The sequence below is a fragment of the Lagenorhynchus albirostris genome, chromosome 15 (genome assembly GCF_949774975.1).
Source record: "Lagenorhynchus albirostris chromosome 15, mLagAlb1.1, whole genome shotgun sequence".
In the NCBI taxonomy this organism is placed as follows: domain Eukaryota; kingdom Metazoa; phylum Chordata; class Mammalia; order Artiodactyla; family Delphinidae; genus Lagenorhynchus; species Lagenorhynchus albirostris.
Window position 1 is genome coordinate 86,652,899 of NC_083109.1, and position 27,004 is coordinate 86,679,902.

General features: G+C 60.3%; 1 protein-coding gene across 8 annotated transcripts in view; it reads left to right on the top strand.

Moving 5' to 3' along the window:
- MAD1L1 (mitotic arrest deficient 1 like 1) overlaps positions 1-27,004 on the top strand; it is a 312,047-nt gene that overhangs the window by 173,066 nt on the left and 111,977 nt on the right. For 7 of the 8 annotated variants that reach the window (XR_009535576.1, XM_060124133.1, XM_060124132.1 and 4 more), the window contains 2 exons: positions 9,490-9,630; positions 19,000-19,056. Coding sequence is in view for 7 of the 8 variants with exons in the window: in XM_060124133.1 (XP_059980116.1) it covers positions 9,490-9,630; positions 19,000-19,056 (198 nt within the window). In the remaining variant the exon portion in view is untranslated. Of the gene's footprint in view, positions 1-9,489; positions 9,631-14,406; positions 14,709-18,996; positions 19,057-27,004 lie in introns of those variants that run through there. The other variant, XM_060124138.1, reaches the window with a different exon arrangement.

The following is a 27,004-nucleotide window of genomic DNA, read 5'->3' on the forward strand; positions in this document are numbered from 1 at the left end:
TTGATTAAGGTTAGCATGGCATATCTTTATCCCTTAACTTTTAAGTCTATCTGTGTTTTTATATTTAATGTGGGTATTTTATAGACAACATAATGGGATGTTGTTTCTTAAACCGTTGTGACAGTATCTTTTAATTGGCGTGTTTAGATCATTCACACGTGATGTCATAGCTGGTGTCGCTCGTTCAGTATCTCTGGGGTCTGTTGCTGTTTTCTATTTGGACACTTGTTCGTTGTTTCTTTTTTATCTTCCCCTCTTGATCTGCCTTGTTTGGTGTTAACTGAGCGTTTTATATGATTTCAGTTCTTCTCTCTTAGCTCATGAATTATACTTCCTAAATAATTCTTTTTAATGACTGCCCTGGAGTTTGAAATACACATTTCAAAGTAAGTGCACTTTGAAATCACACTGTACCATTTCACAGTTTAGTGCAGTCACCTTGTGACCGTCCCCCCTCGTGTCCTGTATAGTAGCGCTGTCCTTCGTTGCACGCACGCAGGTGCTGCAGGCACCCAATGCATCATTGCTGCTGTTGCTTTGAGCAGTTATCCATTAGGTCAGTTATGACTAAGAAAAGTAAAAGATTCTGTTTCACCTTCAATTATTCCTTCTCTGAATCTCTTCCTTTCTTTATGTAGATCTGACTTTCTGGCCTCTGTCATTTTGCTTCTCTCTCGAGAACTCCTTTTAATATTTTTTAGGGCAGGTGCACCAGCAACAAACCCCCCTCTCTCTTTGTTTTTTTTTTTGGTCTGAGAAAATCTTTATTTTTTACTCTTGAAGGGTAATTTCACTAGATACAGAATTCTAGGATGGTGGGTTTTTTCTTTCAACACTTACAATATTTCCCTACATTCTCATCTCACTTGCATGGTTTCTGGCATTTTTGGATTCCTCTGTCCTTGATTTTCTGAAGTTTGAATATGATATGATATGCTCTGGTGTGGCACGTCGCCTCTGGCCGCTGTCCTGTCCGCGCTGGGCAGCACCCGAGGAAGCAGGGCCTCTGACCCTGCGAACCTGCAGCCGTCGGCTGGAGTTCACGTCTCCCAGCACAGGGAGGCGAAGGCCCAGGCGGAGGTGGCCCAGGGAGTCCTGGCAGCCCAGGTCCCTGCCCCGCTCAGGGTCTCGGGCAGGGGCTCGTGTCTGTAGTGCAGGGGCTTTGGGTCCGGCTCATCCCGCGGCATCGGGGTGGGAAGGGTGCAGGTGGAGGCAGACGGAGGAGAAGCATCTCGAGTGCCAGCCCTCGGCCCTGCCAGTGTGCGGGCTGCGTGCAGCTCACGGTCTTCTGGACGTGGCGCCTTTTCCCACGTCCTTTCTCCTTTCTTCAACCTCTTCTCTCCTGATAATCTGACGTTCAGAGCACCTGTCGGGGAAATTACAGGCCGTGTCCTGGTCCAGTGTTGGGGCAGAAATGCCAGTGTCCCCGGGCATCGTGTCCTTGACTTGACCTGTGGGGCTGCAGAGGTGGGGCCCGGGTCCCCAGAACCAGCCAGGGTCAAGGGGCGGCAGTGGAGGCCCTTCAGGCCTCCTTGCAGGGGGCTGCGCCATGAGCAGAGGTGTCCTGGAGGGGGCAGCAGGATTAGGGGCTGCGACCAGAGGCGTGAGAGTGGAGGGGTAGCCGCAGGGCGGGCCGGGGCCGTGGGTGGACATCGTCTTCCCGTCAGCCGTCTCTGGGGAGGGGAATGGGCGGGGTGCAGCCCGCTGGGCTCTTGGTCGTCCGGCCTCCAGGAGGCTGCCCAGCCAGGCTGTGGTTCTTCTCTTCCGAGCTGCCCTTGCAGCTCCCCTCCTTCGCGGGGTCCCTTCTTTTCTTCCGGAATTGCTTCCGCGTCAGTGAACACAGAGCGAGAAAGTGAATTTCATCCTTCTCGAGTGCTGTGGGTTTTCCAGAACGTGTCAGGTGGTTTGAGCGCCCCGTTTGCTGGTGTCTGTAGCCTCAGAGGGTGGCCGCCTCTCCTGCCTCTTGTTGTCTTTAGATGGAGTTGAAGTCACGTCGGTTCCTTCGCCTCCGCAGCCCCTGGGGGTGGCCTCCTTCCCGCGGGAGCCCCGTCGGCTGGTGCCCAGGCAGTGTGGGCGGGAGGGGCACCCGCTCCCGAGCACAGAGCTGCTCTGGGTTGGTGGGGAGCGTCCCCTGTGGTCTCGATGCCCTCGGATCCCTTTGCTCCGCTGTACCAGCCCCGTGCTGTGAGCAGTCTGGTCGTGTTAACGGGAGTGGGAGGCTAGCGGGGAGGCCCCCAGGTCCTGGGGCCTGGTCCCCACGGGTTGCCGTGTGGTAGGAGCACCAGGGTGTGCTGGGGCCTCAGACCAGTGGCCGCTGGCCTTGCCCGTGGGCTTCAGCTCTTGTGGTTTCGCCTTCCAGCCGCTCAGAGGGGCAGGCGTGAGGAGGCCACAGCCGCACCGGCCGTCTTGTCCCAGAGCTGGTCGCCGGCACCGGCTCCTGGTGACCCCGGGCTGGGAGCCCTGCCTGATGCAGTTTTGAAAAGCACACGGGATGACGCACGTGACGGCTTGTGGCCTGTACAGTGCTGTGCCTGTGAGCGAGCTGCCACACCTGCCTGGGCTCAAGGGTACTGAGACCATCACTTGGCGGAAGGAAAAGCTGACGTGTTTGGGCCAGTGAGCCTGGGGCGGGATGAGGGGGAGGGAGGAGAGAGGCGGGCATTGGGAGGTGGAGGTGCCAGGCGTGGGCCCGTCCTCCCCTCCTCCTGGGGTCCTCACGGCTGTATGAGGCCGTCCCTAGCCCTTCTCTCCGCAGGCACCGTTTTGTGTTTATCAAGTAATCTTTGTTCATCTTTCAGCCCCTCCCTCGGGTGGTCATGCCCCCATTTTGCGTGAGAAGGGCAAGTTCAGAGAGGTTAAGTCGCCTGCCCGGGGTTGCACAGCTGGTTTGTGGTGGAGTCAGGATTTGAGCCTGGGTTTGTCCAACCCAGACACACCTGACACTGGGACCCCTCGGTGCTCATCACGGCGCTCAGGGGACCCCAGGAGGTGGAGGCACAGCCCACCTCTGCACTGCCCACTTGTTTGGGAAGCGAGCGGCCAGGATTGGGCCCAGCAACGCAGCTCGCGGGGGCCAGCTTCCACCCTCCCGCGCAGCGTCCCACGCAGCAGTTCCACGTTTCTGCCTCCATCCACTGCGTTTCTTTTGGTGACTCCGTGTGAGTGGAGAGGCCATTGGAACGGGACTCTGTAGCTGTTTAGGGTCATGAATTTCATTTTCTTATTAAAACATGATGGTGTTGTGGGATGAGTGGGGTCGGGTAGGGGTGCTAGACTTGTTGAGGGCTCGTGGTGGCAGAAGGGCTGGGTTGGAAGGGCCCCCGCGGAGCCCTGCAGGTGGGCGGAGGGCTGAGCGGTCGGCCGGGAGGGTGAACTGGGCAGCAGCTCTGGCCGGGAGGTGGGCTTGTGACGGTGAAAACACACAGGTATGCCCCCCCTACCACCAGGAGGGCCCAGAAGTGGGGCCCCTGACGCTGTGGGCGCCACAGCCCCGGCCTCTGGGCTCGCACCCTGGGATCGGCAGGACCTCGTCTCCGATGCGGTTTCCGCCCCCGAGGAGTGGGCTCGAGAATCCCCGAGCAATGCCTGCCTCGCCGGGTGGGGGGGCTTCCGAAGCCGGGGCGCGGTGGGCCTCGGGAGGGGCCGGCCTCGCCGTGTCCTGCACGCTGTCTGCCCTGGGCGCCAGAGAAGAACTAGATGAAGTGGGGGTGGGAGCAGCAGTGACCGCACCGCTGCCGCTGCCCTTGCAGCCCTGGCGGGCGCCAGGCGTGCCAAAGCCCCGCGTGCCCAGTGCTCTGCTGGGACTTCAGCCACCCCGAGAGGTTCCTTGTGCTTTTCGTTTCACAGGCCTGAGGCTCAGGGAGGGCAGTTATTTTTCCTGAGGTCACACAGCTAGTCTTCGTGAACCAGGGCTGGGGCCCAGCCGGCCGGGGTGCTCGCGCCTTCCTGGGCCCTCGACTGATGCCCCCTCCTCCTCCCTCACTGGCGCTCCCTTGAGGGGGCCGGCTTCCTTCAGGGTCTGAGCTCTCGCCTGGGCGTCCTCCCTGTGGGCCCCGTGCCTGCCCTGGGCCGTGGCCGTCCTCACCGCAGGCCCTGGGGGCTGTGGTCAGCATCCTCGTCCTCAGGGCCCACAGCCACCCCAAGGCCCGGGCTTACAGCTCTGATGGGCCTGCATCAGGCAGCACCTCGCACACACCCGGCGGGGGCAGGCCCGTCCTCTGTCGCAGCGGTGTGTGCTTCCGCCCGCACGTGCTTCTCCAGCCTCTGCGTGGGGCGCGTGCGTGTCTCTCCACCCCTGGGTGCCCGTCAGCATGTTGGGGCTGCGCGGCGAAGCTCAGCCGCACGTGGAGGACCAGCTGGGGTTCACGGTGGTCATCACCACCGCTGCTCCCTCCCACGAGGGCATGCCGGGTGGAGCGCCCTTCCCCAGACGTGCCCACCGGGAAGCCCAGACGCTTCCTAAAGCATCTGGGGCCTCTGCGTCTGCGGCCCCCCCCCCCGGGCCCCCCCGGGGTCTGCCGTGGCCCCCTCACTGTCTGCGCACCCTCTCCAGCGCCCAGGAGCTGCGGGCCTGGTCCTTGGGCCCTCCTGAGGCCTGCATCTCACCCCTGCCCCCCTTGCCCTACCCCCACGCCCCCTGCCCGCTGAGCCCGCTCTCGCCCAGGGCAGTGAGAGGAGGATGAAGGAGGGGAGGCAGGCGGGAGCTTTCCAGGGTAGCAGGGTTCTGGGCAGCTTGTTGCTCCCAGCACTCCCGGGAGGCCCCGCACGCCAGCGGGGCTCTTCTGCTGGTGGCCTTAGGGGCCATTAGAGACAGAAGCATTGAGAAACGCTCTCTGCCTGCTCCCTTCAGGTGAGCAGGAAGTTGGGGGACTTGGCCTGTGAAGGTTTATCTCACACGTGCGTGTGCACGTGCGTGCACGTGCGTTCTTAGAGCTCCGCCTCTGCGTGTTCTTGCCTCTCCGACTCATTCCCCCGCCTGCCTGGATTTTCGCATCCTCCTCGTGCCCCAGAACATTGTTCTCTGTGTCCACGGCTTTGCCTGTCCACCCAGAGCTGTCGGATTCCGGAGTCGTAGGACCCTTTCCTCTGCCTGCAGAGGGGGCTGATCTGAATGAAACCACGTGGGCAGAGGGTCTTGCCTCCCTGCTATAAGCCGTAGCCTTTCAGGAGAGGATTCCCCCCTCCTCCCCCCACCCGTCACTGGTTTCCCCTTCAGCCTAGAGCTGGCCAGGCCTGGGAGACCTGGGGCTTGAGTTGTAGAAGGAAAGACGGACGGTGATGGCGGTGAGCAGAGCTGTGCGTGGTGAGGTGCGCTAGGCCGCGTGGCCGGCAGGGACGGGCCTGAAGGACGAGAGGGCCAGACGTGTCCCGGGGGGAGAAATCTCCAGACTGAGGGGTCAGCAAAGCAGAGGCCTGAGGTGAGGGCAGGCTCAGCATCTTGGCACTTCGGGAATCCGTCCCCAGGGAGCCGAAGGGCCGGGTGGGCCCCTGGAACCTGCGTTCCTAACCAGCCCCACCCAGGTAACAAGCTGCTGGCGGGGGAGGGGGGCGGAAATGCGTTCCTGTGGACGGAATTGGCAGCATCCGCTGACAGGTTAGAGGGAGGGGTCCTGGCTCAGACTCCGTACCCATCCCCTCTGTATCCCCCAGCTTGCGTCCACCTGCACGCCCCGCTTCTGCCCCCGCCCATTCCCTAGCCCAGCCTTCCCCCGGGCAGGACTCTCAGTGCCCACCGGAACCTCCCGCCCCCTCCTGCAGAGGCCTGCTGAGTGCACGCTCGGGCTGCCGGGCTGGGCCCGGGGCTGTAGAGTTTGGCTGCCGCCTGGTTATTGGCTGGCCTGTGCCCATCCTCCCTGTGGGGCTTGGACAAGTGACTTTGCACCTCTGCCCCCGTTTTCTTTCCAGGAAACAGTGGCCTGCACTTGATCTGAGAGGCTTCCAAGCTCTATATGACTTCCTTTCTCCACCGCTTCTCAGCACCACTGAGGCTCTCCACTCCCTTCATGTACATTAAAGAAGAAAGCGTTGGTTTCATCTCTGCCATCCTCAGATTCTGGGTTCTTATTGGGAATATTCCAGAACTTGCAGAGACCACATCGCCTTGGTACTGCCCTGGTTCCCACTCGCAAGCCTGCAGAGCTCTGAGCCGGTCATGGAGGAGGGGCAGGAAGACGGTGACGGGTAGCGAGGGTCTGGAGCTGTGTGCCCTGGCGTCCTCTTGGCACCCTCCCGAGCCAGCCCAGAGGCATTGCAAGGCTGGGCTCTTGAGCTGCCTACGCGGAGCGGCCCCGGCCTTGTCCCCGAGTTGGGCATTGGCGCGAGCTCCGGGTAGACGCCAGGAGCGCCATCCGCAGGATGTGTGCAGACCCTCTGCCGCCCAGCCAGGCCTGGTCATCCCCCTTTGCTTTCTCCATCTGGTCCTTGAGGCCTGTGTACAGGAGGGTCGGTACGTATCACCCCAAACGCTTCGTCTGTCAGGGAGTGTGGGGCTGTCAGGGCCAGCCTGTCAGTCACAGACCGGAGCTCTGAAGCTGGGGCTGGCAGGGTCGGAGCAGGGTCACGGCCGCTGCCTTTGCTGCCAGTCGCGGCCTCCGCTCTCCCGCACCCCGCTGGGCACTGCAGGCTGGGCCTGGGGTTCGAGGGCAGCTTCCATCACTGCCCCCTCCCCCGCGTCCTCAGTCCATTTCTCCCTGCGCGATGCTGTGACCACGCTCTTTGGGTTGCGCTGATCACGTGACAAGCAAGTGTGCCGGGACAGACGGGGCTGTGGTGTCCCCAGGGAGAAGCACCCAGGGGAGCCCCGTCCTGTCTGTACCTGGAGGCGTCTGCGCAGCTCCTCAGCTCAGGCTGGGTGCCTGTTTGTTCAGGGATTAGTCCCCTCGCTGGTCAAGTGGAAACGAAGGGCCCTTCACCACAAGTGGAATCTGTCATTAAAAAGTCGTTATCAGATCAAACCAGCCCAGTTTTGCTGCTTCATGACTAAATGGCAAAACGATTTCCTTAGAAGGTACAAACAGCAAACTTTCAATTTTATATCTTCCTCTTTGCTAGCCTGGAGACGTAATAGAAGAGAACCGTAGTGGGAGGCAGCATTTTGGAGATTTATTGGTCAATAAAGGTGACAATTACAGCTTGTTTATGAAAGGAAGCTCCTCCCCGGCCCCTGCGTGGCATCGATGCTCTGGTAATAATAACTGTGTAACCAGCTCGAAACCATAAAAGTCAATGGGAAGATACAGGATTTCAATAAAATTGTGACACTCGATAAACCTTCCTGTTGGAAACAAATTTTCCACGGATGTGTGACCAGTTCCAGTTGGATTTGTAGCTTTAATTTCTCACTTATTGAATTTTTTGTCATCAACTAATGATGAGGTCCGTGCTGGGGTGACGGCCCAGCCAGAGGCCCGGGTGCGCAGTAGACCGCTGAACTCGGCGGGTGGGGGCCGTGGGCTCCTGAGGGAGAAGAGGGGACCCTGTGAGCCCCCAGTCTTCACCAGTCTCACCTGAGAAGGAGGGGCCTGGGCAGACTGCGGGGGCAGCAATGGTGCTTGGGGTGGAGCAGCAGTTGGGGCAGGTCTCTGCCCGGGCAGTCGGGCCTCAGTTCACGGAAGCAGCGGCCGAGAGCACGGGGCAGAGGGTCCGAGAACATGCCTCGGAGTCGCTGCTGGTGTGGCTGGCCCTGTGGCTCGCCCGGGACGCGGTGCCCTGGCAGGTGTGTGGGCTGCGAGGGGCGCCGGCTGGGGTGCAGAGCAGGGCTGCACGAGCTTCTCCAGCTGCTGCGCCGGGCATGCCTGCGGGAGGGGCTGCGCCCTGGAGTCCAAACGTGGAGGTCTGTTTGCCGGTGTGGATGAGAGGGCTGCTGTCACCATGTGAGCCTCGTGGCTCACAGGCCGGCGGCTGGCTGCTTGGTCCAGGAGGGCATCAGTCACCCCGGCCGGCCTGTGCAATGTGCTGATGACCCACCCCGCTGATCAGGGAGGTGGCTCAGGTGGACGAAAGCGCTGGCCTCGGGTTGCCCGGAGCAGAGCTGGGACCCGGACGTGGTCTCGTGGGAGCCACCTTTGCTTCCTGGGCTGTGCTGGCCCAGGCTAGGCCACTGAGCTCCCCAGTGTGGCCCGCACACCAGCAACGTCGCCTGTTAGAAAGGCAGACTCTCAGGCCCCACCCCAGACCTGCTGAATCTGAAAGGAGGTTTCACAGGACCCGGGAGATGCGCAAGATGGGAGGTTTGAGAAGCCGTGCTCTCGTTAAGCCTGGCTGTCTGCAGGGGACCTGATTTTGTCTAATTGTGCAGCCTGTGTGGGCCTCCTCGGCCGCAGCCGGGAGACATGGGGGCAGGAGGAGGGCAGGTGCCAGCCCTCAGCTCGTGCTGCAGCCTGCTAGGAGCGAGGTCTCCTCCCTGCACCCTTGGGGGCTGCATCCAGAAGAGACTGGCCCATGGTTCCAGGCCCCCAGTGGGGGGAGGGGAGCCCCCTTTCCCCGGCTGCCAGGGCGGCTCCATTCCTGGCCTTGGGGACAGCCTCCGTCTCTGAGGGCCTCCCCTGCTGTTCTCCCTTCGCCAGCATCTCAGGAAGGGGTCTTCCCGTGTGGCTCAGGAGGCGCCGCCTGTCTCTGCCAGGGCTCGTGCCGTTTCCAGCCATCGTTTCCAGTAGGGTACCACTGGGTGGGGACTCCTGTGTGGCTCTAAGGGGTGGTCTCAGCGCTGTGTGGTCCGTGTGCCCCACGAAACCTGAGCTGCATCTTTACGTGGAGGAGGGGTGCCGGGCGTGGCTGGTGCACGGTGACGCCCAGGACCGTGGCCTCTGGCACCCCATGGGCTCGGGGGGGTGGTGGGGAGGAGCTTGCCGAGGCCAGAGCTGGTGCCGCGGGGGTCCTGGGGCCTGTCAGCGCTCTGGGAGGACTCCTCGGCCCTGCTGGACACCTGCCGCCTCCCTGCTTAGAGGGACCTCTCCTTACCCACCGAATCTTCTGCTTAGACCCTCGCTCTGAGTGTTGCTGGGTCAAAGGCCAGGTCAGAAGTCACGGGAGCGGGGTTACTCCAACCCACTTGCTGGCGGACCCCACTGCTGTGTCCCTTGGTCTGTTTGCCGGGACTCAGGAGGTCACACTGACCCAGAGCACTGGCTCAGACCTTCTGCCCAGCTGGGGGACACTGCAGACTCGGGGAGGGAGGGGTGCCGACCCTGATGGAGGCAGCCCCTGCCCTCTGCTGGCCCCCGCAGGTCAGACGGTGCAGCTCGAGGCTGGGCCCCAGGCTCACCGGGCACTGGCCAAGCTGCGCTGCGGCTTCAGAGCAGCCAGAGCCCGTCTTGGCCTTGGTGGGCTCTGTCGGGCTAAGTGTCCAGCTCGAGCTCTTCAAGGAGCCACCCAGGGGGCCCCACCTGGCAGCCTGCCCCTCGAACTTGACCCCAAGCCCACCACGCTGCTCCTGTCTCCCTCACGCCACTCGCCCGCGCGGGCCTGACCTCTTGCCCTCTGTGCCCACAGGAGCGGGACGGCATGCGCGCCATCCTGGGGTCCTACGACAGTGAGCTGACCCCGGCCGAGTACTCGCCCCAGCTGACCCGCCGCATGCGCGAGGCCGAGGACATGGTGCAGAAGGTGCACGCGCACAGCTCGGAGATGGAGGTGAGTGGGCCCAGCGTCCGTGCGCGCTCCGCGGGGGGGGGGGGGGGGGGCGCTGCGGACGCTGTTGCGTGCAGACCTCAGTCCTGCTGGGGAGGGCCGCCTCCAGCCCCCGCAAGCACAGCCTTGTCGGTGCAGGCGCTTCCATGCCGTTTTTACCGCCACACATTTGCTCCCCGTGAGACACTAGTGAAGAGGGATTCGCGGGGAAGCCGCCCCCGACGCCTCAGCGCCCCCGGCGCTTTCTGCGTCACGAGGTCCTCCCTGTCTGGCACCGCGTGTGCTCCGGTTCATTACGAGGTTGGCACCTCCAGTGCCATATGTTGAGGCTTTTTGCGTGTTGGAGATGAGGGGCTGTCAGTGACCTCGGAACTCGTTGACCAGCGTGGTCGCCGTGCCTTACCCTGCCCGAGGCGGCGGCTTGGGGACAGCCCCGCCCCTGGCGTCTGGCGGACGGGCACCGGGTTCCTTTGGCTCCCTGTCTCCCCTTGAGTCCTGCCTGCAGGGAGCTGACTTGTCCCGGTTTGCCTGGGGCTGTCCTGGTTTTGGTAGCGAAAGTGCCTGACCCCTTCTCCCCTTCCTGTGGTCAGCAGTGCAGCGGGGCGGTCACTCAGCCTTCCCTTCCAGCTCCCAGACTTACGGGAGAATTCGGGGGGGTGGACATCACCGGCTCTGCCAGCGTCACTGCCACGGCTGTTCCTCTCCATCGTCATCATCGCCACAGGGGCTCACGTGGCCAGTGCAGGCGCTGGGCGGGAGGCACCAGACAGAGGAGGGGCAGAGGAATGGCCTCCCAGCCCTGGCAGCCGCCCCGCCCTGTCCACGCTGGGACTCCCGTCCCTGCCCTCCACCCAGGCCGCACCGACCCCGGATCTGTGTTAGGACGGAAGACCTGAGATCCCCATCTTTGAGTCTGGGGGTTATCCTGGGACCAGCCTCAGTGTTCTGGACTCAGGCTCTGCTTGCCATCCCAGCGAGGCCATCCATTGGGGGGGCGGTTCTTGCTCTCCACATGTCCTGCACATGTCCTCCCTGTAGATGAGGGAGCCCCCCAAGTCCCTCCCCCTTGAATTCCCCCCAAGAGCCCCGCCTGGGCCTGAGCTGCTGTCGTGGAAAGGGTCAAGCACAGAGGGGCTGCAACAGGGCATTCCTGGGCCAGGCCAACCGGGCACTGTCCCCTGGCCTTTTTGGAGTGTGTGCAGGCAGCTGAAGAAAGGCTGACTGACTCCAAGTGTTGGAAACACCCATCACCTTTGGAAAGTGGAGGTCGTGGTTGGATTCCTTGTGCCCTGTGGGTCAGGCCTGGGTCTGCTCCTGCTGAGGGCTGTACGCCTCCCTGTCTCCACCAGGTGGCAGCAGACAAAGCCGGCCAGTCCTGCTCCCTGGTTCAGGCCCCCAGCAGGGTGGGATGCGGACTGTACTGAGGGACCCCGGACAGGACAGGGGCTCCTCCTCAGCCTTGGTTCTTTTTCCTGCACATCACCGAGACCCCTTCTTGTCTCCTTCCAGCCCTCTGGGAACCTGTACTGGGACAAGGATGTCCTTCCCCCTCCCTCCTGCTTCCCTCCTCCCCAGCTGTCCGCTGACCTGATCTGTACCAGGCCCCGCCAAGCATAGGCCCCCAGGAGCCCCCCGCCCAATTAGGAGCCACTGGGAACTGGAGCTGTGTGGCTCTGGGTTGGCCCCGAGCTGCGGGAGCTTGGCTGGGAGAAGCTGCCTCCGTGGGGGGCTGGGGGAGCCAGCTGCCCGGTGCAGTATGAGGATGAGGGGTCCTGGCTGGGCTGGGCTGGCGGGATCCGCAGAGAGCCTCCTGCAGGAAGGACCCTGCGCCCGAGTTCATGTTCAAGCTGGCGCTGCTGGAGCAGAGGGGCCGTTGCCGTCAGACCTGGCTCTAGGGTTAGGACTGAGCGTGGAGTAAGAGGGAGCGTGTGGGACTCCGGCCTTCCAGGGAGCTCTGCCCTCGTTCACACTGGTGCACACTGTCCTCTTAGAGATCGGACCGCTCACGGCCACCTCGCTGTGCACCCGAGGAGAGAGGGCCGGGGCCGGGGCTCCAGGACCCGAGGGGTTTCTCCCAGCACTCGGTAGCGGCACAGAAGTGACAGGTGCGGGGAGACACGTACACGGCAGAAGGCTTTTCTCTAGTGTCCGGAGGGTGGGAGGGGGAGTATGGTGTAGAAGGGGAGAAATTGGGGAAATGGGAAACATTGGGCAAATTGGGGATTATTCGCCTCGTTCCTGAGCGTTGCAGCCAGCGGCCCCGTCACCCCATCAGCGAGCTCCCTGGATTCGCCCAGCCGGGCCGTCAGGGGGCCGCCCCACGGTAGTGTCTCAGCTGTTCTCACGTGGGCCCGGAGGGGGGCTCCCCGAGCACCTTGGAGGGTGTGCTGCCCTGACGGGGGCGCCCACCTCCCATCAGCGCCTGCCTCCAGCCCCCGCTGGCCCTGGGATCCCCCGGGGGAGGGGCGGGGGTTCTTGTGGGGGGCCCTCTGGTGGCCGCTGGCGGCTCCCCTGGACTGGGTCTCATCCCAGGAGGAGGACTGGGTTAGGGAGAATGTGACCCCAACATGAGGAACTAAGCCCATTAGTGAAGAACAGGAAGGGGTTCAGGAAGGGGGCTGGCGGGGGTGGGGCGAGGTCTTGGATTCAGGAAAGAGCTGGGAGGAGCCCAGGGCGAAGTGGGTGTGAAGGCGGTGCCCTCTGTGCCCAGAACCGCGAGGCTGGTGATGGGCCGTGTGGAGGGAGCCCTGCAAGTGCTCTGCCCCCCGCCCCCCGTCCTCACTCCACAAGGCCCCGTAGGCGTGCTCCTTTAAGGCAAGTCACAAAACCCGGGTGCTGGCCTGACCTGCCTTCAGTCCCAGCAGTTTCCTGGTAGAGCCGAGGGCTTCTGTGCAGCTCCGGGTGGGGTGCTGGGTAAGGGGGGAGGAGCGGGCGGATGCTTTCTCTGCATGCACGTGAGGCTCTGGGGCAGCCTGGGGGTCCCCGGCCCAGACCCGCTTCCCATCTCCAGCCTGGCCCCTTTGCAGGGGGGCACCCAGGCTCTCTGAACCCTGTCTCACCCCTCTGAGGCCCTGAGCAGCCAGGGAGAGGCCTGCGGCTCAGGAGGCTGGAGCCTGGACGCCGGGGTTTGGGCAGGACAGGCCCCTGTGCCGTCCCTTGTGGGTCTGCTCCTACGGCCTCAAGAGAGGGGACAGGCTCAGAGGCGCCTGGCTTTGACCTCATCCTCCAGGTCAGAGTGGCCCCGTGCCGGAGCCGAGCCGAGCCGTGCAGGGCGGGGCTGGTGTCCTTCGGGCAGTTTTCTTCTTCTTGTTCTATTAAACAGTAACATTTCACGTCTCAGAGTCTCGGAGAACGACCCGCACTTGGAGCCTCTGGAAGCTGCTTCAAGCTGCCTGGCAGAAGTTTATTAGTTGAGCATCACGTATTGACAGATGGTGGGAAGTTATGTAACTTCATAGAACCCGTTTGTTAAGGGTTCCTCAGAGCCTCCAGGCGACTCATCCGTCCTCAGGCTGTGATGCAAGCACCGTTTGGGGGCACACGGCAGCGCAGACGAGAGCAGAGCACTGCTCGCAGCCCCACGGTCCCCGTTTTGTTCCGCTGTCTTGGGGGACCACCGGGAGCAGCCAGGTGCGTGCAGGGAAGACGTCCCCACAGCCCCCGGGCCTGACAGTGTAGACGGATTAGTGTCCCTCACCCGCCTGAGAGAGCGCTGCCTGGGCGTCAGGGTCGGGGCGCCCTGGGCTCTGGGTGCCTGGTGGAGGTGAGGGCCCCTCTCCCCGCCCCTCCCCCGCCACACCCTTCTTTCTCCCTCCAGCCTTCTTCCCTTTCCTTCCGTATTTCTTTCTGTTCTCTCTTTGTGTCTGTCTGTTTCTGTCTTTGCCCTGCTCTGTCCTCTCACCTCCACTGCCCGCTTCTCCTCCTTGGCCTCTCTCCACCTCCTCGCTCACCCCCAAGCTCCTGTTGCTTTTCACGCAGAGGTCAGCAGGCGTTGTCTGTAAAGGGCCAGACAGTGAGTGCTGTGGGCTGTGTGGCCACGTGGTCTTGCTCACAGCCCCTCGGCTCTGCGCCGTACAGCTCAGGAGCAGCCGTGGGCCGTCAGTAGATGGTGGGTGTGGCTCTGTGCCAGTGAAACTTTACAGATAAAACCGGTGGTGGGCTGGATTTGTGGGCAGGCTGTAGTTGCCAGCCCCCTCTTCCAGCTCCTCTTGTCTGGGACCCCGAGACCCTGCTGCTTGACGTGAGAGCTGCCGCGCCTGCCCCATGGGACCTGGCCAGCCCCTGGTGTGCCCACGGCAGGCGCCCTCTCACAGGTACAGGGGGCGTGCTGCTCCGTCGGCCCTACCTTTCACTTGCTGGAGAAGGAGCGGGACCCACAGATGTGGGCACAGGGAATTTGAAAAATGCATCCACTTCTTAGAGAGGCATTACATTTCACCCATTTAGCTTAATCAGTCAGTTCTAATGGGAAACATGCTTTGATTCTAGCAAAAACATCTCAGTACCACCAAGCAGAAGTGTTGAGATTGGGAGGATCCCAGCAGCCCGACTCTGGTGCCGTTTTGCACGGGTTTTACTTATTCCATCTAATAAAGCGGCTGCAGAAGTCGGTAGCATGTGTCATGAATCCTCCTCTGTCGACAGGGCTATAAATATGCGGCTCATGCCACCTTGATTCAAGATACCAGCCTGATGTGTTTTTCTAATTTATTTAATTAAAACAGATTATGGTGCTGCTGGCTGCTGCATGGAGGTCTGTGGAAAGTCCCAGTTTCAGAGTGCAGCAGTGATTTCCAACTCCCAGCCTAGGAGGAGGTGGGCGCGACACTGCTCCCTCTCCCTCGCTCCTCCCGGACTTCTGTGAGGGCGCACGTCACAGCCTTTCTGTCGCCGTCCCCTGGCCATGGGGGGCTTGGCTTCAGGAAGAACAGCAGCTTTTGAACCCTACGTTCTTCACCAGATCCAGATTTTTTTCTTCCTTGTGAAAGTGTTTAGTGCTCCCCTTATATAAGGATCTTGAGGTGACTCTCCTGTAAAAAAGCACAGATGAAACAAACTGGAAAATCTTGAGACAGAGTTACAAGATGAGCAACGTGCTAAATAAATGGAAAACAGAAGGCAGGCCAACAGGGAGAAAATAATACCAGAGACCCGGGCTCTGGGAATCCTCTGCGGTTGGACACGGATCTGACGTGCAGAGGCCACAGGCAACGGGCGAGGGCCACGTTCTATTTTTAGTTTTTCGAGGCCCCTCCATACTCTTTCCCGTAGTGGCTGCACCAGCTTACATTCGCACCATCAGTGCACAACACATTCTTCAACACTTGCTGTCTGTTGTCGTTTTGATAATACCCATCCTAACAGGTGTGAGGTGATATCTCTGTGGTTGTGATTTGTATTTCCCTGATGGTTAGTGATGTTGAGCATCTTTTCATTTACCTGTTGGCTGTTTTGATTCTTCGGAAAAACTTCTGTTCAGATCCTGTCACCATTTCTTAATTGGCTTTTGGATTTTTTTAACCATTCAGTTGTATGAGTTCCTTATATATGTTGGATATTAACTCCTTGATGCACGGTTTGCAAATATTTTCTCCCATTCCATAGGTCACTTTTCATTTTGTTGTTTCCCTTGCTGTGCAGAAGCTTTTTAGTTTGTTTTTTTCTATTTCTGTCAAAAATGCCAGTGGAATTTTGATAGAGATTACATGGAATCTGTAGCGTGCTTTGGGTAGTGCGGGCAGTTGAACAGTATTAATTCTTCCAGTCCCCGAACACAGGATGTCTTTCCATTTATCTGTGTCATTTCAGTGTCTGCTTTCAGTGTCTTTTGAGTATATGGATCTTTTACCTCCTCGGTTAAATTTATTCCTAAGTATTTTATTGTTCTTTGATGCTGTCGTAAATGGGACTGTTTAGTTTCTTTTTCGGATGGTTCATTATTAGCGTATAGAAATGCAACTTATTTTTGTATGTTGATTTTATACACTGCAACTTTACTGAATTTGTTCATTAATTCTGACAGGTTTCCTGTGGAGTTTTTAGGATTTTCTATAAATAAGATCATAACATCTGCAGAGCAACAATTTTACTTCTTCCTTTCCTCTTTGGATGCCTTCTGTTTCTTTTTCTTGTCTGATTGCTCTGGCTAGGACTTCCAGTACTATGTTGAATATGAGTGGTGAGAGTGGGCATCCTTGCCTTGTTCCTGATTTTAGAAGAAAAGCTTTCAGCTTCTCACGGTTGAATATGACATTAGCTACGGGCTTTATTATGTTGAAGTACATTCCTTTGGTACCTAATTAATTTTTGTCATGAGAGGATATGAGTTTTGTCAGATGCTTTCTCTGCATCTCTTGAGATAATCGCGTTATCCTTCGTTGTGTTAATGTGTATCCCGTTGATTGATTTGTGCATGTTGAGCCATCCTTGCATTCCATGGATAAATCCCACGTGACCACGGTGTATGATCCTTTTAATGTGCTGTTGAATTCAGTTTGCTAGTATTTTGCTGAGGATTTTTGCGTCTGTGTTCATCAGGGATATTGGCCAGTGGGTGTTTTGGTTTTTGTCTTTTTTTTTTTTTTTTTCTCTTGTCTGACTTTTGTATCAGGGTAATGCTAGGCTTGTAAAATTAGTTTGGAAGTGTTCCCTTCTCTTCGATTTTTCTTGGAAGAGTTTGAAAAGGATTGGTATTAATACTTTTTTAAATGTTTGGTAAAGTTCACCAGTGAAGCCATGTGGTCCTGGGCCTTTCTTTGTAGGGAGGTTTTTGGTTTTCTTTTTTAACTGATTGATTTTTCTTACTCTTTACAGGTCTGTCCATATTTTCTGTTTTTTTAACGATTCATTCTTGATTATTTGTATATTTCTAGGAGTTTATTTCTTTTAGGTTGTCCAGTTTCTTGGTGTATAATGTTGATCACAGTAGTTCTTGAGTCTTTGTGTTTTTATGGTATCCTTGGTGATGTTTTCATTTATGACTTTATTTATTTGAGCCTTATCTTTTTTCTTAATTAGTTTAGCTAAAGGTTTGTCAATTTTGCTCATCTTTAAAAAAAAACAACAACAAAACAGCTCCTAGTTTTGTTGATCTGTTCTGTTCGGGTCCGAGGGTGGTTGTGTCTAAATCCACGTTCTGTGAGGGGATAACCGCTGAAAACGGCTCCTTCACCTTGTGGTGCTCCCAGCCCAGACCTCTGCTCCAGGTCACACGGCTGGAACGCAGAGACGTTGGGATTCATCTCTCTTGTCTGGCTTCACCCCTGCAGTGGCCTGAGTGGCCAGGAGGGCTCGTGAAGACAGATCTGCTGGGTCCTCCCCAGCTCTGGGGCGTGGGGGGCTGAAACGTTGCACTTCCCACAAGTCCCCAGGGGTGTTGCAGCTGTGGTCCTAGGCCCATCACCTGCAGGGTAACCACACTAGCTGTTGAAGCCAGGACGGGGGCCAGGTCCGCTGTGGAAGTACCACCGTGGCCCTGTGAGCACCAGTGGGGCCTGGCGGGCTCCGGGTCTGGGAGAGGTATCGGCTGCTTCAGCTGCAGAGGTGGGTTCTGAGGGGTGAAGGCCTCCGTCCTGCAGGCTGCCCAGGAGCCAGGACTTCCCGGCAGAGCCTCGGCTCCAGGCCGAGCCCGGCACGTGCGCTGCCTGCCTGCTTACGTGCCGACGTGCTCTGCGGCCATGGGAAGCGTGGCTCACTCCTGCCTTCAGGCTGACGTCCATGTGGGGAGGCGCCCTCTCTGCCCCTCGGGGCTGCTGCCAGGTGGAAGCGGTGTGTCTGTGGGCCGTTGCCTGGACGGGCCCCTGTCAACCGGCCGGCTTCCTCGCCTCTTTTATCTTTCCACTTTGTCACAAGCCTGTGTGTGAAGTGGAGCCGAGAGGCAGGGGGCCTGAGACTCTGGTCTCGTTCTGTCCATGAGACCTGCAGCCTTGGGCTTTGCGGCCTCCTGTCCTGCCTGCATCTGGCTGCAGGGACGGCTTCTCCCCTGCGCCTGGGCTCCTGCGCTCCTGCGCTGGCGGGTGTGGGCAGCAGTTCTCACTCAGAGATCAAAGTGGCCACGCGAGGTCTCAGTGCCCCCTTTGCCGGTCACACGTGGTGCGTGGGCCGGGGGCTCGCGCCTGGGGTCTGGCAGGAGTGTGATGCCCCGGACGGCCTGACGCAGCCCTGCGGTCACGGGTCCCCTCCCGCCTGCTCCGGGGTGTGCTGCCCCCGGGACGGCCGGTTCCCTTCCTCCTGTCCGCCCCCCCAGCCCCGCCATGTGCCTGCCCCCCCAGCTCCACTGCACCCAGCCTGGCCAGGGCGGGACGTAACCGTGAGGGATCGTGCCTCCCCGAGCCTATTCCAGGAGGCCGTCCCTTCAGGAAGCGCCCGGCCTCGGTCACGCGAGCAGCCGTGAGGAGCGGCTGACGGTCAGTCTCTGACGCGGCCCACGACCCCGCCAGCCCCCTGCTCCCTGGGGTCCTCGCTGCAGGCGGAGCCCCCCGTTGAAGGCTCGCCCCGCGGGGTCCCCGTCGTCACCGCCGCCTCAGGATCCTGAGTGCAGAGTGAGCACCAGGTGGGCGGCCGCCACGTCCTCGCTCTCCTCTCCCAGGTGAGGCGACGGCCCAGGGCGGCGAGGGCTCAAGCAGGGTCCCCGGGGGTACGCGACGCCCACACCCCGTGCCGGGCGTCCGAGGGGCGCGTGTGGACCGCAGCTGCTCCGGTCCTCCGACACTGGGTGCTGTCGGCCTTTAATTTCCCGCGTGACTGGGCCGTGGAGCAGCTTCGCGGGCACGTCTTCCCCGGCGAGGCCTCCGCTCACACGGTCTCCCTCCTGTGCTCAGTCCTGCCGCGCCCGCCGGCTCCGCCCGCGGCCCCAGGGGGCGGGGCTGTGAGCCGGCGTGGTGGGGGCCACGCCTCCCGTTTCCTTCCCTCAGATCCGAGCCCTGTGCTGCCTGCGTGTGGTGGAGGCCGGGAACCCACTGTTTCCGGGATTTCGTCTGGTTTTCTGGCTGGTTCAGGAGGGAGGGTAAATCCAGAGCCCGTTGCTTCATCTTGTCCCCGTTGCGGCTCGACGACTGTGTCCCACCCCCGCTGTCCTGGTCCCCTCTTGAGGAGCGCTGTGGTTGGTCAGTGCCTCCTGCCTGCTGGACTGTGGCCCGGTCCCCGGCCTCTTACCAGGGGCGCTAAGACTGCAGCCCGAATCTCTCTCCCCTTCGGGCGGCAGGCTTGGGGCGGACTTGGCGACTTATCACGTTCCTGCGGCCCCTCTTTCCAAACAGTGGGAACTCGGGGTCTCCCCCGGCAGCAGTGGATGTGGCAGAGGTGGGGGAGGGGTGGTCGCTTCGGCCCCAGGAGGAGAAAGCCCACTGACCCACTTTCTGTCTTGTCTTGAAGGCTCAGCTGTCACAGGCCCTGGAGGAGCTGGGAGGCCAGAAACAAAGAGCCGACATGGTGAGTCCCTGAGGCACACGCCTGGTTGGTGGCCCTTGTGGCCAAAGGGGAGCCCCGGGCCTGGGTACCTTAGAGCGTCGGGACCTGCCCTGCAGGCATAGGCCTGTGGCCCCCTGGCCGTGGCCCAGGCCACACACCCACCCCCTCCACCCCTGGCACAGACTGCGGGGCTCCCCCCGGCCGGCTCTGAGGTGGGGACGGCGGTGCATCTCCTGCTCAGGTCACAGCCACACGACACGCTGACCCCACGGGCCCCGGAGCGTGTGCACGCTGAGCACAGGGCTCTCCAGCCTCGCGTGGCTACTTTGTGGCACGTTTGTTTCTCTGCTGTCGCTGTGGGCTGCCTTCTGATGTCAGATCACGTCCGCCCCGCCCTCCGTGCAGCCGGGGAGCCCTCACCTGGGCGCGTGCAGACACGGCCCCGGAGCCCTGGCTGGCGCCCCCGTGCCTGGAGGGTCCTTACCACCCACTGGGGGCCAGAGGGACTCGGCCTTCTGGCATCCTCATCCTGCACAAACCGTGAGCCGCTCTGGCCCTGGTCTGGGCGCTGAGGGGATGAAGCCCCGGGCACAGGAGGGCCACAGGTGTGGGGAGGGGAGGGGCATCTGCTCACGTCATCAGGTTGCTCTGCCCGGGCCACACGCCAGCCGGGTTGGGGGCACCCGGGAAGCTGCCGGGGGCGCTGGGACTGGCGGCTGGAGTCGGGCTCCTGTCTCGGTGTCGGCGCCGCCCAGCCCCGCCTCTCGCTGGCATGCGCAGTGGGGATGACCGCCGGGTGGAAGAGACACATCCTTGAATTGGCTCTGTCCACCGCTGCTGCAACCCTCAGTGTCGGGGGCTGGGTGAGGAATCGGGGGTGGGGTGGGATGGGAGGATCGGGGAGCGCGGGTTCGGGGGAAGCGTGGCGGTCTGAGAGGCAGTTGTACATTGGGCTGTGGGGGCTTTTGGGCGTCCGGAGTCCCCGAGCCAAGGCCGGGAAGCACCTGGGTGTTCCCGGTGGGTAGGTACCCAGCGGGCCAAGCCCTGCCTGGCTGCTCCAGTCCCAGGCATCTGTCCTGGGGGCAGTTCCACTCAGAGTCAGAGAAGGACATGTCCAGCGAGGGACCCTAGGTCCCGTGTGTAAGGACAGCCGTGAGAGGAGCCCAGAGCTTCCCGGTGATGGGATTTCATCAGTGAGCCTCTGAGAGCTGTTTCCTGGGGCAGCAGGGGCACGTCTGGGCCTGCGAAGTCCTAGGGGTGGGAAGGCAGCCTGACTGCGTGCTGGCTGAGGGAGGGGGCGCCTGGAGCAGCGAGCGCAGCTGCCTGGCCTCCAGACCCGGGGCGGGAGGGGGCGAGGGGGCTTGGGGGGAGGGTGCTTCCTTCTCGTCCACCGACTTTGCCACCCAGGGTGGGGTGGGGTGGGGTGGGGTGTCCTTGAAGCCTGGTGCTTCCTCTTGATGAGGTCCTGAGGACTCAGTGATCTGTGTCTCCTCTGTCGCCCCGTCGGTGCTGGCCTGAGTTGGCGTGTGCCCTCGGGCCGTGTTTCCGTGATGTGCACGAGGCAGGAGGTGCGTGGGCATCTGATGCCCGAGGCCTCAAGGCTGAGAAGTGAGGATGCCTTGGAGCTGATGCCTCGGCCCTTCCCCAGCCCTGGGGCTTGTGGATAGGAGCCGGTGCCTCCTGCGCAAGAGGGAGGACAGACCCTGCTGCACTTGGCCACTGGCTCTGGCCCTCAGGCCAGGGTGGGCGCTGAGCTGGGGAGGCCGGGCCACCCCGAGGGACACGGGGCCGCAGGGCTGTGTGCCTTCCAGCCTGTGCTCTTTTTGAGTTTCAACCCGTATAGTTTCCGTCCCTCGTGTGAATCACCCAGGGCCTTTGAAATCCTGACACCTGGTCCCTCCTTTAGACCGATTAAGTTAGCACTGGTCGGGGGGGCCCGGGCAGGGGTGTCATTTCATGTCTTCCTGGGCAAGTCTGATGTCAGCCAGGGTGGAGAGCCTCCGGCAGGCCTGGTGTCCCCAGGCTCGGTGCAGGCCATTGGGGGACCTTGGGAACCGTGCTCCATGGGGAGCTTCGGATGAAACGTGCCTTGTCCCAGTGGTACTGAGCCTGCAGAGGCGGGCAGCAGTGCGGGGCCTGGCCTTGCCTGAGCTGACGGCCGTGTGCGGAGATGAGGCGCCAGCGGCCTTCGTGTGCGCAAGCCAGGCGCTATGGGCCCCTTACGCTGGTGCTTGCTTGCTTGCTTTTGGGTCTGGGCTGTAGCTGTCTCCTCAGGCAGGTTTTTCGTCTCTGCCTTTTTTTTTTTTTTTAAACATCTTTATTGGAGTATCAATGCCTTACGATGGTGTGTTAGTTTCTGCTTTATAACAAAGTGAATCAGCCATACATATGCATATATACCCACATCTCCTCCCTCCCACACTCCTTATCCCACCCCTCTAGGTGGTCACAAAGCACCCAGCTGATCTCTCTGTGCTATGCAGCTGCTTCCCACTAGCTATCTATTTTACATTTGGTAGTGTATGTATGTCCATGCCACTCTCCCACTTCGTCCCAGCTTCCCCTTCCCTCTCCCCGTGTCCTCAAGTTCATTCTCTGGGTCTGAACTCTGCCTTTGATGGTCTAATCTTTAGCTTATTTCGTGTTATTTCACTTCCCTCTTCTTTTTCTGAGTTAAAGGGAAAATGAGAAACGGCGGTGCCCGGGGCCCAGGAGTGCAGGTGAGCCACACTCGGTCCAGGAGCTTGTGTGAGCCCCTGCTCTCCCTCCCGAACTGGTTCCAGGGGGGTCCTGCAGCCCCCGAGGAGATAAAGGCTAGGCAGGCTGGTGCAGGGGCTGGCAGCTAGAAGCCTGACAGGTCCGTAGTCAAGCCCTCAGGGAGTGAGATTACCCAGAAAATGCATGCATTTGGTTAGGGGGAGGGTTCTGCTCTCGTGTAAACCCCTGAGGGGATGGAGAAGTAAGAAGTTGAAGAGGGGGACAGTGGCCCAGAGTGCACTGTGGGACCCGGGGGGGGGGGCGGGCACAGTCACCCCTCCCACCCATTCCAGTGACAGCCTTGGTGCCACTGGGGGCGTCTCGGGTGCTGGGAGGGCGGGGCTCCTCTGGGCCTGGACGGTGAGAAGTCTGCTTACGGGGGCTGCTGACTATAACCCCAGGCCCTCTGTCCAGGACAGCTGCGAACGGGGCCCCGGCTCCTGTAGCATCTCTCCCACGTGCAGCTGCTGACCTGCTGTTTGCTGGCCCAGAGTCAGTTCACTAGGTAGGAAAGGCGAGAGAAAAAAAGAAAAATTTAAGCATCTTTAGCTAATTGCAGATGACAAGACAAAGGCAGTCTGACTTTTTGTTGATAATTAGCAAACATAATTAGTAAGTGTGAGCACAATTTATGTTTTTTTCTTTAAATGCAATTGATATCACAAGGAAAGACGTCCCTGGCTGTAGTTGTATCATTGACACGCCTCACCCTAATTAGATCAGGCCGGCCATGGCTGCAGAAAGGAGTTGTTTTTTTTTTTTTTTGCAGTACGCGGGCGTCTCACTGTTGTGGCCTCTCCCGTTGCGGAGCACAGGCTCCGGACGCGCAGGCTCAGCGGCCATGGCTCACGGGCCCAGCCGCTCCGCGGCATGTGGGATCTTCCCGGACCAGGGCACGAACCCGTGTCCCCTGCATCGGCAGGCGGACTCTCAGCCACTGCGCCACCAGGGAAGCCCAAAAGGATTTTTTTGATTTTTTTTTTTTTTTAACTAAACATGCTCTTTTTTCTTTTCTTTTTTTAATTAATTTATTTATGGCTGCGTTGGGTCTTCGTTGCTGTGCGCGGGCTTTCTCTAGCTGTGGTGAGCGGGGGCTACTCTTGGTTGCCGTGCACGGGCTTCTCATTGCAGTGGCTTCTCTTGTTGCGGAGCACGGGCTCTAGGCACACGAACTTCCGTAGTTGTGGCTCACGGGCTTCAGTAGTTGAGGCTCACAGGCTCTAGGCACATGGGCTCAATAGTTGTGGCTCACGGGCTCAGTAGTCGTGGCTCACCAGCTCTAGGTGCAGGGGCTTCAGTAGTTGTGGCTTGCGGGCTCTAGAGCGCAGCCTCAGTAACTGTGGCTCACAGGCTCAGTAGTCATGACTCACAGGCTCTAGGCACGTGGCCTTCAGTAGTTGTGGCTCGCGGGCTCTAGAACGCAGGCTTAGTAGTTGTGGCTCAGGCTCAGTAGTCATGACTCACGGGCTCTAGGCACAAGGGCTTCAGTAGTTGTGGCTCACGGGCTCTAGAGCGCAGGCTCAGTAACTGTGGCTCACGGGCTCAGTATTGCGGCTCACGGGCTCAGTAGTCATGACTCACGGGCTCTAGGCACATGGACTTCAGTAGTTGTGGCTCGCGGGCTCTAGAACGCAGGCTCAGTAGTTGTGGCGCACGGGCTTAGTTGCTCTGCAGCATGTCGGATCTTCCCAGACCAGGGTTCAAACCCATGTCCCCTGCACTGGCAGGTGGACTCCTAACCACTGTGCCACCAGGGAAGCCCTTGACCCTAACTCTAAAGAGTGCTGCAGTACTTTATAACTTCAGGGAGCGAGGACTGGATGTTCGTCTTCTGACTCTGGGGACTTGCCCCTCACAGCCCCGTACCACTGTCCGCCTCCCAGGGCCCCTTCCGGAAGCACTTCCCGGACAGGGAGCAGAGCATGCACGGCCCGGCTGACTAGCTCCCGCCCCCCACTGCTCTCCTGCTTCGGTGCAGCTCGAAGCGGGCAGTGTGGTCGTGGCTACGCATGTTGAGGCTGCTGCGGGCCTCCTGATAGCAAGCGCTTTACAGCAAGGTTCTGCCACCTGAGGACAGCCCCGCAAGGCGGGTCCAGGAATGCGCAGCCCTCCCGGGCTTTCCTTCCGCAAAAGCACCAGCAGCGCTTGCTCTGGCTCCGAGGGGCTGGAGCATGGATCGCAAGGATGGTGGCGAGACCACCTGTGGCCCTGCCAGGGGCTGTGCCCACCGCAGTGGGCCTTGCTGACACTGCATCATCATCGACGCCAGCGTCGAGGGCCGGTGAATCACCAGGAGGGGGTGCGAGCCTCCATTGTTCAACGCTGGCAGCCATCGCCCGTGTGCCCCCCCCCCGCTGGAGGACCCGGCCTTATCACAGTCTGCCAGCTGCTTCCCGTGAATTATTAAAAGCACCTCTGTGCGTGGTGGTGACTCATTTCACGTTCTGGATCTGTCCTGCACAACTGGAGAACTTCGTCCTTGGCAGGACTGTGGGTCAGGCTCATTGGAGGAGGTGCCCAGTGGCACCATGAGGAGTGGGCCTCCCGCAGCCCCGGGTCCCCTGCCCGGGAGCCTCTGCGCCTTCTCTTCCATGCCAGACACCTGCCTTCCCCTCCTCAACCCCGAGAGAAACGCTGATTTCTCAGGAGCCTCGCACGGAGGCGTGAGTGCACGTGTTTGAAAAGACCCGAGGGACTTGCTGGGACGTGTTGGTTGAGCCTCTGAGGTGGGCCCCTTCTCCCGCTCGCCCCGCGGAGGCCGGCTGGAGGCTGGCTGCCTCACCACGGAGGCCCTCGTGTCTCAGGACGAGGCTCCTCCCCCAGGAGGGAAGTGAGCATGCGCGCGGGACGGGGCGGCATTAAATGCGTCTCCTGTTTGGGGCAGGTCTGTCGGATTCAGCGTCCAGGGACGGAGCCTGTGCTGTTCTGTGATGTGCGGCCGGCCGTGCTCCCCACCTTCCCATGTGGACGTCTTCACTTCCTCCCTGTTGAGGCCCCCCAGGCCCTTCTGCTGTCGCTGAGCACATGATGTCCTTCATCATGCTGTTCCCACCTCCTGGAATGTTTCTCCAGTCCCGCAGAGCCTGCTTCCCCCTCAGGACGGAGCTAAGTGCTCCTTGCAGCAGTGCCCGTTGCTGCCCCGTTGTGCGGACGCGCTGTCGTCCCACCGCATTCGCTCGAGTGCACTCTGACCGTCAGCATCGCCACCACTGTTGTCCACGGCACAGGCGTGGTTTGGGGCCTGACGCTGCAGCCACTGCAGGCTGCGTGCTGCACACGGATCATCTCAGTTCAGTCCTGCCCCCCAGGTGGTCATTGTGGAGGGAGCTGCAGCGAGCAGGCAGGTGGCCGGTGGGGCGCAGACCCTGTGAGAGCACCGTGGGCACCGCGCTGCCTCCTTACGCCAGTTAACCTGTGGGGCTGGGCCTCGCCCGGGGCCGGCACCAGGACGCGGTGGTAAAGTGTGTGCTGAGTCCCTGGACGCGGACGCGGAGGAACGCAGTGCGTCCCCGGGGTCTCCCAGTCTGGGCACCCAGTCTTGGGGGTTTGCCCAGTTTGCAAAGGTCTCATTAGAAAACGCGGGTGATTTAAACTTTTGCCTTGCGAGGCCCTGCCTGGCTCCTAGAGACACAGCCTGCGGAGGTGGCGGCGTGACGGCTGGCCTGGGCGCGGGGCAGTGCCCGCCGTCCCTGCACGAGCACAGCTCGCAGCCGCTGTCACCGGGGCCTCCACGTGGCTTTCACACCGGACACAGCACGACCTTTTATCATTTTCCTTCTCAGCATCTTGTTAGGTGTTCTCCCATCTTCCGTCCCAGGGAAGGTCTAGAGCTCGCTTGCCAGGTTTCAGGTGGGCCTCCTGGTGGACGCGTGCTGCGTGGACGGGTTCCCGCGGGCAGCGCCAGCTCCCTGCAGGGTCGGTTCTTCCTGTTCTTCCCGCTTGGAGCGCCCTGCGGCCGCGTGTTCACAGCTTCTCTCACGACCTCACCTGAGTATGGCTGTTTTCTTCTAGTAGGCCTTGCACGTTTCTTGTTAGCTTGATTCCCGGGTGTTTTATCCTTCCTGTTACTTGCATGTTGCTTTTTCACCCCGCTGCTAGGTCCACTGCCACTGGGTGACCTGGGGTCGCGGGAAGGTGGGCACTTGAGACGTGCACACTGAAAACCCCAGAGGGTCCCCCCCACAAAACTGTAACAGCCACAGACTAGAAACTGGCTAATTTATCTGCTAAAATCATGGGCGTAATTCCACGGGGGAAATCACGTACGACAGACGTCCCTCCCTCACCCGGCTCTGAGCACGGGCTGTTCTTGTGGCTCGCGGGCGCCTCGCGTCTCCGGGGGGACCCTATTCTTGTGGCTCGCGGGCGCCTTGCGTCTCCGTGGGACCCTCTCTGGCGTAGCGCTGTCTCGTCTCCCGCTTTCTTACTGTGCAGCGTTGAACGATTTGCTGCTCACCGCGCTGAGTTCACAGCGTCTTCACGGCCTCCCCGCGCGTTTGCCTAGACGTGGTTTGCTCCCGGCGTCCCTGCACCCGTGGCTGAGCCACCCTGGACCATCTCTCCAGCCCCTGGTCCCCAGGGATTTTGTGAGAGTTCTCTTTCTTAGCAAATGTGCCGACTCAAGAAATGGCCTTCTAGGGTGGAAACTCTGCAGCTGGGCTTCTTTTTTTCTGAGGTGAAGGTGTGTCCCAGCTCAGGTCAGCAGCTCGGTGAGCCATTGGTGGCTGCCTGCGGCCTGTTGCACCCATGTGTCCTTCTAGGCTGGGATGGAAATTGACAAAGGGGGTCCATTTCAGACCCTCCCACCCTCACCAGGAAGCAGCAGCCCCTCCAGAGACCTTCCTGGGTGCTTGACAGGTCCAGAGCTGAGCAGAACAATGTGCTTTGACCAGGATTCTCCTCCTGCTTTTTTTTTTTCTAATTAATTTTTATCGGAGTATAGTCGCTTTACAGTGTTGTGAGGATTTCTGTTCTGCTCTCAGCATCCTGTCTTCTCTGGGAGCCCTGGGAGCCCTGCCGGATGGGGGCTGTGGGGATGAGGCAGCAGCCCGGATCCCTGGGCTGAGGGCCCTGTGTGGGCACCTCTGGAAGCCCGGGCCCTCAGCCCCATCATGACCGTCTGTGGGGCTTGACAGAGGCTGGGCTCCTGTGGTGGAACTTGTGTGCAGCTCGTGTGCGTGAGCACCCTTGCCTGGTGCTCAGCAGTGGCCGT